This window comes from Rhinolophus sinicus, chromosome 16 (genome assembly GCF_057876585.1).
Source record: "Rhinolophus sinicus isolate RSI-liver-muscle chromosome 16, RSI-T2T, whole genome shotgun sequence".
NCBI lineage: Eukaryota > Metazoa > Chordata > Mammalia > Chiroptera > Rhinolophidae > Rhinolophus > Rhinolophus sinicus.
The window spans coordinates 28831663-28846856 of NC_142516.1; the positions used below are offsets into that span (position 1 = coordinate 28831663).

The following is a 15194-nucleotide window of genomic DNA, read 5'->3' on the forward strand; positions in this document are numbered from 1 at the left end:
TCAGTGACGTGTAACGGAGACCCGAAGGATGAAGAGCCAGATGGAAGGGGCAGGGGTGGGACAGGGTGAGAGACTGTTCCAGGGTGAGGGGATGGCATGTGCGGCACTCCATAGAGTGTGGTAGAGGGGAGGAGCGGAAGGAAGGTGGGTGGGCAGGAGCGAGCCAGAGCCTCCCCTCCCCTCTCTGGCACCATTCCTCCATTGATGTCGCCCTGGAGCCATCACCACATTGTTAGCAGCTATGGAGTTTGCAGTGGCTGAGAAACCCTAAATGCCTCTCTAGAACGGGAAGTGTGTGAGTGTCTTCACAATGCCCACTCCACTCCTGAGCCCTTCTGCCTGGGTCGGTTAATGGAGGGAGCCCCAGAATGTGGGTTCCTAGTCATGAGTGTGAACTGGCTCCTCTCCCAGGTGGTTCTCCAGGTGCCTCCCCTGAGTGATGCAGTGAAGCCCATTTCCTCCTCTCAGAGGACCCCAAATCCAGCCACAACCCCACTCTCTATCATATGTTCTAGAGCTTAAGCTTTCTCTCTGAGAAAAGGTAGATCACCTAAGAGCTTCACCCCCGACCTTTGTCTGGAAGTGCCTCCAGAGACTGATGTTTTAATGGATGAATGAGAAATAATCTTTATTTTATATCCTACCGTAAGAGTTTACACAACTCTGTTATTCAAAGTTCCTTTTGCTGTTGGACCTACATACGGTTCCTTTTATAACATAGCTCCTGAAAAAGTTTCTCTCTCCCCAAAGATTAGCATATTTCCATTATATTGACCATTACTTGTGTAATAGGATCTATGTAATTAAGTTCCTTTTAGAATTTGGCTGTAGAAAAAAAAAGTCTCTATTGATATTTTGATGTATTTTCTTTCCTTAGTAAGAATTATATAATTATTGTATTCCTCTTTTTGCCTTTGCTGCTAGGAAACTCAGCTACGCATTAAAGTAGTCTGGGTTTTGATGTAGTTGTCTTCTCTGTGGCCTAAAATTTTCTGTTTCTATTTTGATGGTCTTATTAGATGTGTTAGATATTACTAGCTTCCTTTAATTGATGATGGAAATAGGTAGGCCTCTAAGTTAGAAATTATATTAATTATTATCGCTCTTGACTGCAGCTCTCATATGTAATCTATATACAAGTATATTCTGTTGAAAGAAAAATGTGCCAAAAGAGGCACTCAGGAAAAGTAAACTGGGGAAACGATGCAGGTCGATGATCACCTGAGTTTCTTCATACAATAGCATGCTGTGACCTTCAGGTTTCTGCCCCACCCAGCATAACTGAATGAGACTCTCAGGACAGGGTTTGGGAACTCTGTTATCCTCCCCAGAGAGTTCTGCAGCCAGCCTAGCCAGGGCTCTTAGAAACCACTGCCCTAAATCAAAGGACACTAGGAATGGGCTTTCTGTCAATGACTCCAGCAGCAAAATGGAGACATGAAGTGCTTCTCAAAGACTCCCTTAGGAAGGATTAGAAATTAGTATTCAAAATATGAGCCTCCTGAATCTGGTATTTGTACTTTGCTTAAAACAAGCACCACTGTGATAGTGGAATATTCACAAGGCATGGCTTCTAGCATGCTCGCAAATCAGCGAGCCTTAGCAGGCACAGAATGGGGAGAATCAGAGTATTTGTCTACACTTTCCAGATCTCTGAAAGCCCAATGGCTTGGTGGGTATATCAGCTTTCTTTTCCCACCCTAAGGCTCAATGTTTTAAAACAAAAAACTCGTGAATCTGTGTGTTGGGAGTGTAGTCTGGACTTAACTAGGTAGTTCTTCTGGTCTGGGGCGATAACTTACACGTCTGGCTGTTGGCTGGGGTGACCAGCATAACTGGGCCATGTGTGTCCACAGCAAACTTGGCTGTGTTCTCGTGGCAATCAAGAATGTTTGATTGAAGCCCTAATCAAGTTGTTTAAGCCAATCAGCACACCCAGTACAGGAGAACACACAGAGTTATGTAGCAAAGGGTATATAGCTCCAGAGAGGAGTGGAGATGAGGCCATTAACACAATCGACCTGCTACACTGGGGACATAGGGAATAGTTCAGATATTTCAGAACATCCCAAATAACCTTATATTAACCTGCCCCTGCCCCAGTAATGCTGCCCACAGGTCCAGAGTATCGTGTTTCTTTGCCTTTGGTTGGGATATATCTGTTTTGTAGGGATTTACTAATTATCTCGTGCTTTATCAGAACCTTTATTATTGAAGGTCTTTCCTTATCAGAAAAAAAGCAGAGGGGCGAATTTTTAATAATATAGGTAGCTAATTGACAAAGTCTTTCAAAACCTGAGAGGGACTTCTTTTTTGCACTTTGGGATGTAGTTAGTTAGAGGGGAGTTAGCAGGAAAGGTACACTCATTTTCAGGCATAAAAACTGTTCATCTTAGTCTCTACTATTGTACTCAAGGTATCCAATTTTTAACAAAAGTTACAAGACATACGAAAAGGCAAGAAAATCTACATTCCCAAGAAACAGCAATCATTAGAAGAGTGGCCCTGCACTATGACTCCGGTGTTGGAATGATAATATCTGACAGGGAACTGAAAAGAACTACCATTAATATGTTAAAGGCTCTAGTGGAAAACGTGAACAACGTGTAAGATTGTGTAACTACTTCAGCAGAGATATGAAAACTATAAAAAAGAAGCAAATGGAAATGCTAGAAGTAAGAAGCACGTAACAGAGATGAGGAAAGCCTTTGGTGTGCTCCTCAGTAGACTTGATGCAACCAGAAAAAGAATTAGTGCACCTGACAAAAGAGAGAACTGGACACGAAGAAAAAAGAGAAGTTAAGGCAAAAACAACAACACCAAACAAACCAGAACACTCAAAAGCTGTGGAATAATACCAAATGCTGTCCCAGATGGGTAATTGCAATCTCTGGAGGAAACGAGAGAAATGGTGGGGCAGAAGGAATATTTTTAAACAATGGCTGAGAATTTCTCCAAACCAATAATAGATGCCAAACCACAGATCCAGGAAGTTCAGAAAACACTAAATAGGATAAATATAAAAATGAATATACCTAGCCATGTCATATTTAAACTACTGAGTAAGGAACTCTCAAAACTCAACAATAGGAAAACAACCAACAAATTAAAAAATGGGCAAAATACCTGAGTAGATACTTCATCAAAAATAGACAAATGGCAAACATATTGAAAAGATGTTGAACATCATTAGTTATTAGGGAAATGCAAATTAAAACCACAGTGAGATAGCACTATACACTTATTAGACAGGCTAAAATTCTTTTTTAAAGTTTTAAAGATACAAGTGCTGACGAGAATGTGGAGGCACTGCAACTCTTTATTTAATGCTGGTGGGAATGCACAATGGTACAGCCACCTTGGAAAAGTTCAGCTGTTTCTTATAAAACTAAACATATGCTTAACCATATGAGTTGGCTATCTCAATCCTAGGTATTTACCCATGTGAATTTTTAAAAACTTTTGTTAATGCAAAAATCTGTTGGTGAATGTTTATAGCAGTTTTTCATAATCACCCTCAACTGGAAACATCTCATCAGCCAGTGATGAGCTGTGGGACATCCGTGCAATGAAATACTACTCAATAATGGAAGGGAACAAACTATGGGTAGCATGCAGTAACCTGAATGGATCTTAAAGGTATTATGTTGAGCCAGACCCCAAAGTCCACATATGGTGTGATTCCATATATATGAAATTCTGGAAAAGGCAAAACTATAAGGATGGAAAAAGGATGAATTATTTCCGTGGGTTGGGATGGGAGAAAGGATTGATTAGCAGAGACAGCGCTGGGAATTTGGGGGATGATGGAACTGTTCTGTATGACACACAACGCTATGCAGTTGTCAAAACCCATAGAATGGTACACAACAGAGTTATGTCTACTGTATGCAATTCTGAAAAAAAATAAAATCAGCCAGGAACCAAGACGGAATGCAGACCGTGACAGCAGATCTAACTATATTATGAATGACATAACCACACTAGGAGGTGGGGAAAAACTCATATGTCAGGTGGATACAGTAAGGCTAAAGTAAAGACAAAAAGAACCATATGCAAGTGTTGTACTCTTGGTGATCTTTTTTTTTTCTTGCAGGGATATGGGTTAAAGTCTAAAACCACTTTACAAACGTACACTTCTTGCATACATATATACTTTACGTTTATACTAAGGTTGAACAAATAAATAAATATAATAAGCTCAGTTTTTAACTGTCAGAGATTGAAACAAAGGGAAATGCTAGAAAAATCCCTGTGCATGTTGGATAGAAGTGAGCGGTGTCAGTATTAGTATGAATATACATGCTTAGAAGTATATGTTATACGCACAGGCTGATAAGCAATAAGTGAGGGTCTGTGTGCATATGTGGGCTAGTATACGTCATGTATTTCCTTGCTCTGGCCACTGAGAGGACCTAGAAGCAGTGATAGCCCAGTAGCAATGAGAAATCTACTGCCCAGATTTTGTTTTCTAAGTACCAACCTCCAATAAAAGGGACCAGGGCCTTGGAGATATTGTTTATTCCCATAGTGGGTCAGTGAAAAATGCCTGAAGCGTTTTGTGCTATTGAGAAGAAAGGAAATGCTTTTGAAACAAAAGGGGAAGAAAAAAAGCCAGGGTATGTCACAAGGACACCCGAGCCAACCTGAAAGGTTTCAGTGGCCAAAGCTGGAACAATTTGAGCAACTATAAGTAATGACAGTATTAGATTACAGCTAAAGAATAAAATAAATATCCGTGAGCCCATACTGATATCAATACATAACTGAATAAATGGGGGAGAAGGAACAACTCTTACAGAAAAATTCCAAATAATAAATGTGGAAGGAATAAGGGAATTAGCAAATCACCATTAGAACAGGAGTAATTGTTTTAGACAAGATACACCAAAGAAAAAAATGCTAAAATTAGTGGGTAAAACTTTAAGGAAAAACAATATTTAGCTCAAAGTATCTCCCCCACAAATATGTATTGATTAGAAAGGGAAAAATAGTGACGTCACGATGGAGAAAGCTGGCATCACCTTAATTAGATGATGAAGGTTAACACCATCAGTAATAAGATGCTGATACTTTGTGCCTCCGGGTACCATGTGCTAAGAATGGCACATCACCTCTGTGGCCTGCCCAAAAATTCATAAGCAAATCTGATTATGAGAAAATATAAGAGAAACCCACATTGTTGAACATTCTGCAAGTACCTGCCCAGGACTCTTCAGCAGTGTCAAGGTCATGAAACAGAAGGCAAAACTGAGGCGCTGTCACAGATCGGAGGAGGCTAAAGACACGTGACAAGTCAAGGCAATGTGGGATGCTGGACCGGATCCTGGAGCAGAATAAGGGTGTTAGTGGAACAACCAGTGAAGTCTGAGCCAAGTCTGTAATTCAGCTAATAGTCCCAATGTTAATTTTTTAGTTTCAGTCATTGTACTGTGGTTATGTAAGATGTTAACATCCGGGGAAGCTGAATGAGGAAAACACAGGCACTCTCTGGTATACCTTTGTAACTCTTCCGTGAGTCTAAAAGTATTTCCAAATAAAAAAGACTTTTTTTTAAAGCTAAATCTCTCTCTCATGCACACACACACACACACACACACACACACACGGGGAATGATGTTTTATTTGGTGAAAGGTGGGCAGTGACTGGAAGAGGAAGCCCAGAAAGGGACTCTTGTACATTATACCTGGAAGCCACACTGCCATCTCAGAGGGGGTTAGCTGGGACGTAAGGGCCTCCGTCAAGGACACAGTGCTTGTAGGCGCAGAACTGGCTCCATTTCTTGACTGCGTGGGCCACTTTTTCCATCCCACCCCCTGCCTCTCTGCTCCAGGGGAGGATTCTCCTACCACTGTTCTGATAAAGCTGTTTCTGCTTTGCGCGTGCGTGCGTGCGTGCGTGCGTGCGTGCGTGCGTGCGTGCGTGCGTGCGTGCGTGTGTGTGTGTGTTTAACGTAGATTCCTAGTCCTGATGAGACGTCTCATTGCGTCCAACATCACCAGTATTTCCTATTGTGGGTCTCTGTGTTAATCATTTCTACCCTCCAGGTGCTAGCTATGTATTTGTCTTACTCTGTTCTGCAGAAACTGGAGACGAGCAAAAGGCCTCCGTCTGGAACGTCCACTACCTCCAAAAGCACCTCCCCCACCCTCACGCCCTCCCCTTCACCCAAAGGCCACGCGGCTGAGTCCTCGGTGTCCTCGTCCTCGTCCCACCGGCAATCCAAGAGCAGCGGGGGCTCTAGCAGCGGCACCATCACCGATGAGGGTGAGTTCCCGAGGCCCCGAGACCCCACCCTTTCCTCTTCACCACGGTGACCTGGCAGGTGCCTTTAATTGCCTTAGCCATCTTTCCTCAGGTTTATTTGTTACCAACAAACAAAAACAGCTCTCTGCCCCTCTTCCCTGAGTCTACCGTGTATTTTTTCTTCGCTGTGCTTGGTGAGCTCATAGGTATGCTCCCTCAAATACTTTTTGAATGTCGGGGAGTTTTGTTTATATACACAAACATACACCCATAGAAATGTTTCTCTAACACCAGTTATATAACATTCCCTGAACCTTGTACACATCAGAATTTTTTCAGTTTCGAGTCATGGAATCTCCAAACTGGTTTAAGCAGAAACAAAAACAAAACGTGATAAATGGTGGGCTCCTAAAATGGAAGTGTCTGGGTGTGCTTCAGGCATGTCTGGGTGCAGGTGCTTTGGGAGGGTTTCCCTGCATCTGTCAGGTAGGCTCTCTCTAAGTGGTGGCAAGGATGTCCCCCAGCTGCTCCAGGCTTACTTCCTCTTCCTACTAACTTAGCAACCCCAGCAGAAAGAGTGCTGCTTTCTTAGTAGGTTCAGCAAAATCCCAGGGGTAAAGGTCATTGGCTGACCTTGGCTATATTTATAACGACTTGGGTCATTTGCCCATCCTTGACAATCTCTGTGTCCGTGGGGGTGGAATGTGCTGATTGGTCAGGGCCAGGTCAGGTGTCTGCCTTTGGAGCCGGGCTCGGGGTCTGTCCTGCCGACACTGTGTAGATTGGAAGAGGGAGAGAAGTGGTTCCTCAAAGGAAAATTGAAGTGCTGTTTCCAGAAAGAGAAGGAGGATGGGTGCTGGGCAAGCAAAAGCAGTAGATGGCCACTGCAACCAGGAGAACTTTGGAAGCCCATGTGCTTGAATCACGAGGCCCTCCCTTGGGGATGATGAGGGAAGGAAGGTGGAGTGGACAGCAGGGCAGGAGCAGCGGCCCTGCAGTGAGGCCCAGGAGAGAGGGAAATGTCATCCTTTAAAACTGCCATCTGGGAGTTGGCTCCTGGGAGTGGGGAAGCGGGAAGGAGGGTGTGGAGCTTTGGTGAGAGCTGGGGCTCAGGCAGGTGCACAGCAAGGAGTATAAATCAGAGAGGCGAGGAAATCTCACTGTGTGTGTGGGCCTCACCAAGGCATTTGCGGACACCTCACTGCAGCTGCTGGAAGGACATACTAGGCAGGTTCTGCCCAGCAAGTGATAAGTGAAATCAACTGCACAGGCTGCAGTCCGTCCTGAGTTGATAAATGCAAGCTGCCGTTGGCATCCTCTTTATTTGGGGTCTGCTTTATTGTTTTGTGTTATCGAGTGCAATCATTTATAAAGCCTCAGATATTCACTAGCAGTCCCATGCCTCCCTAACCATGTTTTCTGTTGTAGAGTCTTAAGCTCCCCAATCATGAATTATCCCACTTCAGAGGCTTTCAGGAATCAAAACCCCTAAAGGTATAGTTAGGTATTTGTACCCCACTCTTTTCCCTCCCATTCATTATTTAAAAAGGTTTGGAGAGCCCTAGTTGGGATGAAAAAAGAAGAGGACCTGACAATGATTTCTTTTTAGATTAATTTCTTTTCCTTCGAAAGCCTAGTTTTCCCTTCTGGAATTTCTGAGTCCTGAGGCAGTGAGACCCTTGTCCCTTGGGCATTCGATTGTCACAGGACAGAGGCTACAATCCATCCTCAAACAGCTCTTCTTTATGAGGTTTTTGTGGGAAATGTGTGGCCCCGATCGAGGACTGCACGCAGGCCTCTGCACTGCCCATCTTCACACCTGTGTCCCTCTCTTGAGACTCCTCCTGCTGGAAGCCGTGAGGTCTGTGACGGAACCTTCTCAGCCTCACGTTCCTCCCACGCAGGTTTCTGGGGCAGGCACTGGGTGCCACAACCTGTGCTGGGTGTTAAGGGAACTCACAGTCAGCCAGGGGAGTGAGATGCGTTCAGCATAATCACAGTAAAGGACTGTAACAGCAGATGGGATGAAACCTGTGTGACCTGCAAAGTACAGAGTACCGTGGCAGGCGCCACTGAAGAGCAAGCCCTCGGGCTGGGCCACCAGGGCTGAGCGGAGACGGGGCCGTGGTGAGCCAGCGCTGATTGCCACACTTACAGAAAAAGATGAGCTGGGGATTAAACACAGCTATTAAAAGTCAAATTGTAACAACAACCAAATATTAAAAAAATAGAAGACAAAAAAGGAAAAACACAAAACAAATTACATGTGATTTTCATTTGCATTTCTCTGATGGTTAGTGATGTTGAGCATTTTTTCATGTGCCTATTGGCCATTTGTATGTCCTCTTTGGAGAAATGTGTATTCGGGTCCTCTGCCCATTTTTAAATTGGATTGTTTGCTTTATTTTTGGTGTTGAGTTGTATGAATTCCTTATATATTTTGGATATTAGCCCCTTATCAGAGGCACTGTTTGCAAAAATCTTCTCCTATTCAGTTGGTTGCCTCTTTGTTTTGTTGATGGTTTCTTTTGCTGTGCAGAAGCTTTTTAGTTTGATATAGTCCCATTGATTTATTTTAGCTTTTACTTCCCTTGTCTTTGAAGTCAAATTCATAAAATCCTCTTTGAACCCAAGGTCCACAAGTTTAGTACGTACCTATGTTTTCATCTATGTAGTTTATTGTTTTAGGTCTTATGTTTAGGTCTTGGATCCATTTTGAGTTAATTTTGGTACATAAAACTGAAAACAGCAAAGGAGCAAGACAAACAAATGAAGAAACAAAAACTCATAGACACAGAGAATAGTTTAGTCACAGACCAGAGGGTAAGGGGGGAGGGGAGTGGTAGATGAGGGTAAAAAGGATCAAATATATGGTGATGGAAGGAGAACTGACTCTGAGTGGTGAACATACAATATATAGATGATGTAATACAGAATTGTACACGTGAAACTTACGTAACTTTACTAACAATTGTCCCCCAATTAATTTTAATAAATAAGCAAATAAATTAATAAAATTTTAAACAAATTACATGAACTTATAATTAAATTAATTATATTAAATATAAAGATATGTAGTACTTCAAAGAAAATTATTTGCTGGTTTGTAGTGCATTTTACTGATATCTATGCTCTTGAGATTATATTGTTTTACCTGTATGGTGGCAATATTATATAATGATGTGTTACTCCTGTGCATCTCTTCCCAATTCCACTTTCAGGAACATTACCTTGGTAGGTTGAAATTGGCTATGATGGGGGTATTTACACCATTGAAATCAGCAAACACCGGCAGTCAGTCAGGACTTGATTTATTGTTTCATAGATCATCTAGACATAATCTAGACAGTGGTGTGCAAAATGGTGATTATGCAGGTTAAATGTAAAAGTGTCATGCCTGTGGCCATTATATTGTGAATAGCACAAAAAATTTGAGAAAATATTCTTCGAATTCCAAGATTTGAAAACCATTGTCTTATTCAGCAGTTGTTCACCTGAAGTTCTAGCATACATCTTCGTCGTTTCATTTCATCTTACATGTTCATGAAAACAGAACCGGTCAGCAACCTCATGTTGGAACTACACTCATTGGCTCTGGGTACAAGAGTAGGGCAAAAATCAATGAAAGAATTCAGTGAGGTGCCTGAAATGTAATGAAAACGTTGGCTATTGGAATTGCTAACAGAGAGTCTTGTATAATTTATTATTATATGTCAATTGTGTGTTACATACTCTTTATTCCAGTAAAACCTATAGTAAACGTATGTACCTACGTACACATGCATACATTTGCCCCCAAGAGCCAGCTGTTATACACGTACCAGCCCCTCACTGTGGAGGGAGATGGCCTGGGGAAGGAGCAGCTGCAGCACAGGTTTGCTGTCACGAAACTACAGTGGATTATGTCTGGGTAGGAACTCGAGTCACCTCGTACATCCTAGCTCAGTAGCAGATCTTCTGCGAGGGCTTCTCCAGTCCCCTGGGTTGGGTCAGCAGTCCTCTCTGACCCCAGATCCCCTTGTTCATGCCCATCATCGTAGAACTCACCACCCATGGGAGAAATGGCAGAGCAGGAGGAGTAACACAGGCCCGGTAGCCAGACCCACAGGTTTGAATCCCAGCTTTGCCGTAGACTGGCAGTATGACCCACTCAAGATATGGTCCCCAACCTTTCCGTGCCTCCCTTTCTCATCTGTAAATAAGGACGGTAATAGGCTCTACCTCATAGTGTTGTTGTAAAGAGCAAATGGGTCAGCCATGTACAGGGTGCCTGAGGGTGAGCAACGTGCATCAGCTCTTGACCTCTTCATTAGGACTCCGCAGCCACATGGAGCCACTTCACAGCAGGGACCTTTCCATCCTTGCATTCCCAGCATGTGGTAGCCACTGTTGCATGAGTGAATAAAAGCAGGAATGCTGGCCTCCTACCCTCCAGTCCACTCTTCTGTGCCCTGCGTCCACTGCCCCGGGACCTTTGCACTTACTGTTCTCTCTGCCTGATGCTACCTGGTGCTTGTCCCTTGATACCTGCACATCTCGCTGCTTCACATAGTGCTCAGCTGTCACCTTACAAAAGGCCTTCCCTGACCACCATCTGTAAAAGGCCGCCTCCCACCCTCCCTGAGCCCCTCCCAGGCTTCTGTGTTCTTCCTCGCTGCCTCTGACCTGTCAACCTGCTCATTGTCTGTTTCGGTCCCTGTTGAGTCCCCCGGATAAAAGCAGCGCTTCCTGCTTTTATTCTTACTGAATGTGTGAATAAATACTCCTTCAAGCCCCCCAGGTGCTGGTTTGGTTTCCTTTGTTTACTCTCCCTGCTTTGATATCTCGACATCCAGAATCTTCTCTTTTCCCCTGGTCTCTGCCCCTCGGGCTCCACTGCTCCACTAAGACGTCCTTCCTTCGGGAAGCTCACGGTCTCCACACACTTGTGCCAGAACAAACCCTGCCTCTGGTCTCTAGCCCACCGGCCAGTTCTCTGAAGTTCCTCCTCTGACTAGCTGAGGACTTGCTGGCATTAGCATTTACTGCTGGTGTAGCAACCAGCGGTCAAGGAATCATAATTGAAAACTGTTCTGGATGGAAGGCGGAGTCTTAGTCCCAGCAGCTAGAACTCCGAGAACTTGGTGGTTGCAGCTGTTGGAGAGTCTGCCTGGCCGTGAGCAGGGCTGTCTTCTGTCTTCACAGCTCCATTTGGGGCTTTGGTTGATGCCCAGGGCCTGCCCGGAGGGGAAGAATGTGGCCTCCAGTTCCATATGCAGGCTCGCAGCTACATCTGCTTTCTGTGTCGGGCTTTCTTGTAGAATTGCATTTGAAAAGAGATTACCGCTGCTTTATGAAAGATTTAAGATCACTCTTTTGATATATTTACCAAATTCTAAATTGTGTTTTTCCGTATCTTTCTCGCTTGAAGATGAACTGACTGGAATCCTTAAGAAATTGTCACTTGAGAAATATCAGCCCATTTTTGAGGAGCAAGAGGTAAGGATGTTCTTTTTGAGTGTCGGTTTAAATTTTGGTGTAAAAAAAAAAATTGTCTAAATATGTAGCTTTTCATTCTGCCGGCCTAGATTGATCTTTTTCAGTGAGACAGCTGAAGAAATAGAATTCGTGTTCAGCACATTTAGTTCAGTTCATTACAGTGAAATCCTGGGGACCTTATGGCTTGTTGTAATAGAATTTTGTAATTTTGAGCACTGCTCTGTCTCATAAAGTTTGTGTCTGTCCTGCATACGCTTGCCAAAGGGGATTGACGGGTAGGCTTTTAGGTTTAAAGCGGGTCAAAAGCAAATCCTAATTAAATATCTGGCATAGGAGTCTGTGTTAATCGGAGAGCATCCCTATTTGCTTAGAAGCACTCACAATCACATATTTAAAATAGTATTATTCTGCGTTTCCCAGTTCTCCAAGTGTTAAACATAGAGTTACCCTATGACCCAACAATTCCACTTCTAGGTAGGTATACACCCAAGAGAATTGAAGACGTATGTCCACACAAAAACTTGTACACAGAAGTTCATAGCAGCATGATTCATAATAGCCAACATGTAGAATTGATGAATGGATAAGTAAAATGTGTTATCTTTATACAATGAGATATAATTTGGCCGTAGAAAAGGAATGAAGTACTGATCTGTACTACAACGTGGATGAACCTTGAAAATACGATGCTTAGTGAGAGAAGCCAGACACAAAAGGCCACATATGGTATGATTCCGTTTATATGAAATGTCCAGAGTAGGCAAATCTGTGGAGACAGAAAGTAGATGAGTGGTTGCCAGGGAATATGGGGAGGAGAGAATGGGGAGTGATTGCTCATGGGGATGGAAATGTTCTTAAATTGAGTGTGGTGATGATGGTTACACAACTCTGTACTGAAAATCACTGAATTGTATACTTTAAGTGGATGAATTGTATGGTAGGTGAATTACATCTCAATAGGCTGTTTTAAAAATTCCCGTTTTGGCCAAATAAAATTCCTCGGCAGCCCACGAGCCACTAGGATATAATCACTGGTTTTAGAACATTCTGTTGCCTAGTTTAGTGCAGGACAACTGGCATGAATACAGTAGCAATCACGAGTATCACTCATTGTCCCCGATAAGCTCGAGATGCAACTGAGGAGTTTGTATTTTGATTCAAGAAACAGAGTGGGATGCCGTGGCTTTCTTCCTCGATTTGCTTTTCTGCCCTATCCTTCCTGCCTCCTTGGCGTTTTAAATTTGAGCAGTGAGTTTTCTCATCAAGAAAATCTTTCCTGTTTTCTGATGGCTGCTTGCTTTTGTGTTATTAATGTTCTGTGCCTTCTCGGGGGCTGGCTATGGGGACTGGGTGTGGGGGTCTCTGCCAGGGGTCTGGGATGGTGGGGAAAGGGGAGTGTCCTGTGGCACCAGGACGCGGGTTTCAGCCAAAACCACGCCACTCTTTGATTCAGCCCCTCAGCACCTTGTGAGCTGTAAAGCCCGAGAGGAGCTAATCGTTGTCGGAAAGGTGGGGGATGCCTGCATCTTACAGAACGCTTAGGGGTGGATAAGGGAGCAGACCCTTCCCCACTGACTCAAACCTGGTCAAGATTTTTTTTTAAATCCAGGAAAGTGAAATGACTATTAAACAAGAGAAGGAAGGATGGCATGTGGGGTATTTGGGGCACAGGCTGGGATGACAGAAATGTCAGGATTTTTCCCATAGAAACCAAGGGCTGTGTGGCTTTGAGATACCCTTATTCTGAGCCCTTCTCCACCTCGGTTCTCCGTGGCCCTTCCTTCTGTATTGCTTCTGCTTGTTTTATTTTTTCATCTGTCTTTCCACAGTCTGCATCTCTCTTGTCTTCTGGGGGGAAACGTGGTGAGTACCGCCATACACCCACATTTTCTGTGCAGTCGGCAATATTGTTAAAAGAGCAGCGAAACTGGAATTCACTTTCTAACAGCAGGACTTGGATTTTTACCCACTCTAGCCACCCAGATGCTGCCTTGGAGACTTTCCTTCCTTGTTTCATTTTCGGGGTACCTTTCTAAGGTAACCCTATCCTGAAAATCCCAGGGCTAGCACTGAGGAGAGTTAGTTCTTTATGATATTTTCCACTAAACTTTCAGCATAAAGCAGGAATCAGAACTAGTAAGTCCTAATTAATTCACTACTAATAAGCACTAATAGCTCATAATCATGATATTTCTCTTGTGGTTGGGGAAAAATAGGTGTGGCATCACACCGATGGCAGCGAGTGCTGCTTCTTTCTCCCCAGGTGGATATGGAAGCGTTCCTCACACTTACCGATGGGGACCTGAAGGAGCTGGGTATTAAGACAGATGGATCCAGGCAGCAGATTCTGGCAGCGATTTCGGAACTGAACGCAGGCAAGGTACTGTTCTCAATCTTTTTTGTTTGTTTGTTTTCTGTTTCAAACCGCTGAGAGCCTCGCTAGGATCTTAGGCCCTTGGTATTCCCAAGGACCTTTGGGGTCTAAGTTCATGTTCTCCCGCATACCTAGCAGAGGCTGACCCCACATGCATGCTTCTCATGGCCCAGTCATTGCTCTCCACCTCCCAGTGTGGCCTGTTCCTTTTCCAGATCTCTCTTCTTATACGGTTGTTTCTCCTTAGATTCAGCTAAAATATTCCCTCCAGTAATATCAACCCCCAGGGCTGGGTATTTGCCTCCAGAACACAATGGGAGCAGAACCATTGGTTAAGACATATCCTGTGGTCATGCCGACCTTCGTTTGAATTGCAGCACTTACTCGCTGTGTTACCATGGGCAAAGCATGCACCCTCTGAGCCTCACTTGCCTCGTGTGCAGGGTGTGGGTGATGGCATTGTAACCAGGACTAAAATGCCTAGTGGAGCCCCTGGCACACGGACCCGGCAATCAGTGTGGTTATTGTTGGCATCCTGCATTTTGGTCTAATGTTAAATTTCTGTTTCATCAGCTTTAAAGCTGAAGAATAGTAATCCCCTCTCACCCCCATTTACCCAAAGGCACACGTGCAAAAAAAACAAACAAGCAAACAAAACACATGAAAAAAGCAAATCACACTCACCTTGCAAACATTAGTCGTCCAGTGTATCGGGCTGTTCACACTTCTTTGCCTTCTCTGCCTTTTTCCCTAATATGGGCTGGATTTTTCTGTCTCTCGTTCCAGCAATGTGTAATACTTCCTTATTTGTTGCTTTTTCACACTTTACCTAACAGCTCCCCACTTGTTGAGCAATAGCGCCCTGTCTGGGATTTTGCCACTGTAAATACTGCTGTAGTGGGCATGGCTGCCTCTTTCCTTTATCTTCCCGGGTTTTGTTCTTCAGACTGTGTTCCACGATACAAGGTTATGTCAGAGAGCGGGACTGGTATTACGGTTCTTTCTGTATATTGCTAGGTATGCACAGAAATATTGAACAGATTTGTAGCATCGACAGCAAATAAATATTCATGTAACACTTTATCATTCACATAC

General features: G+C 43.8%; 1 protein-coding gene across 7 annotated transcripts in view; it reads left to right on the forward strand.

The window, feature by feature from the left end:
- Positions 1-15194, forward strand: part of ANKS6 (ankyrin repeat and sterile alpha motif domain containing 6) — a 62001-nt gene that overhangs the window by 24990 nt on the left and 21817 nt on the right. For 4 of the 7 annotated variants that reach the window (XM_074330760.2, XM_074330758.2, XM_074330761.2 and 1 more), the window contains exons 12-14: positions 6085-6268; positions 11658-11725; positions 13989-14105. In XM_074330760.2, the coding sequence (XP_074186861.1) occupies positions 6085-6268; positions 11658-11725; positions 13989-14105 (369 nt within the window). Of the gene's footprint in view, positions 1-6084; positions 6269-11657; positions 11726-12357; positions 12487-13554; positions 13589-13988; positions 14106-15194 lie in introns of those variants that run through there. The other 3 variants (XM_088793510.1, XM_088793512.1, XM_074330762.2) reach the window with 2 other exon arrangements.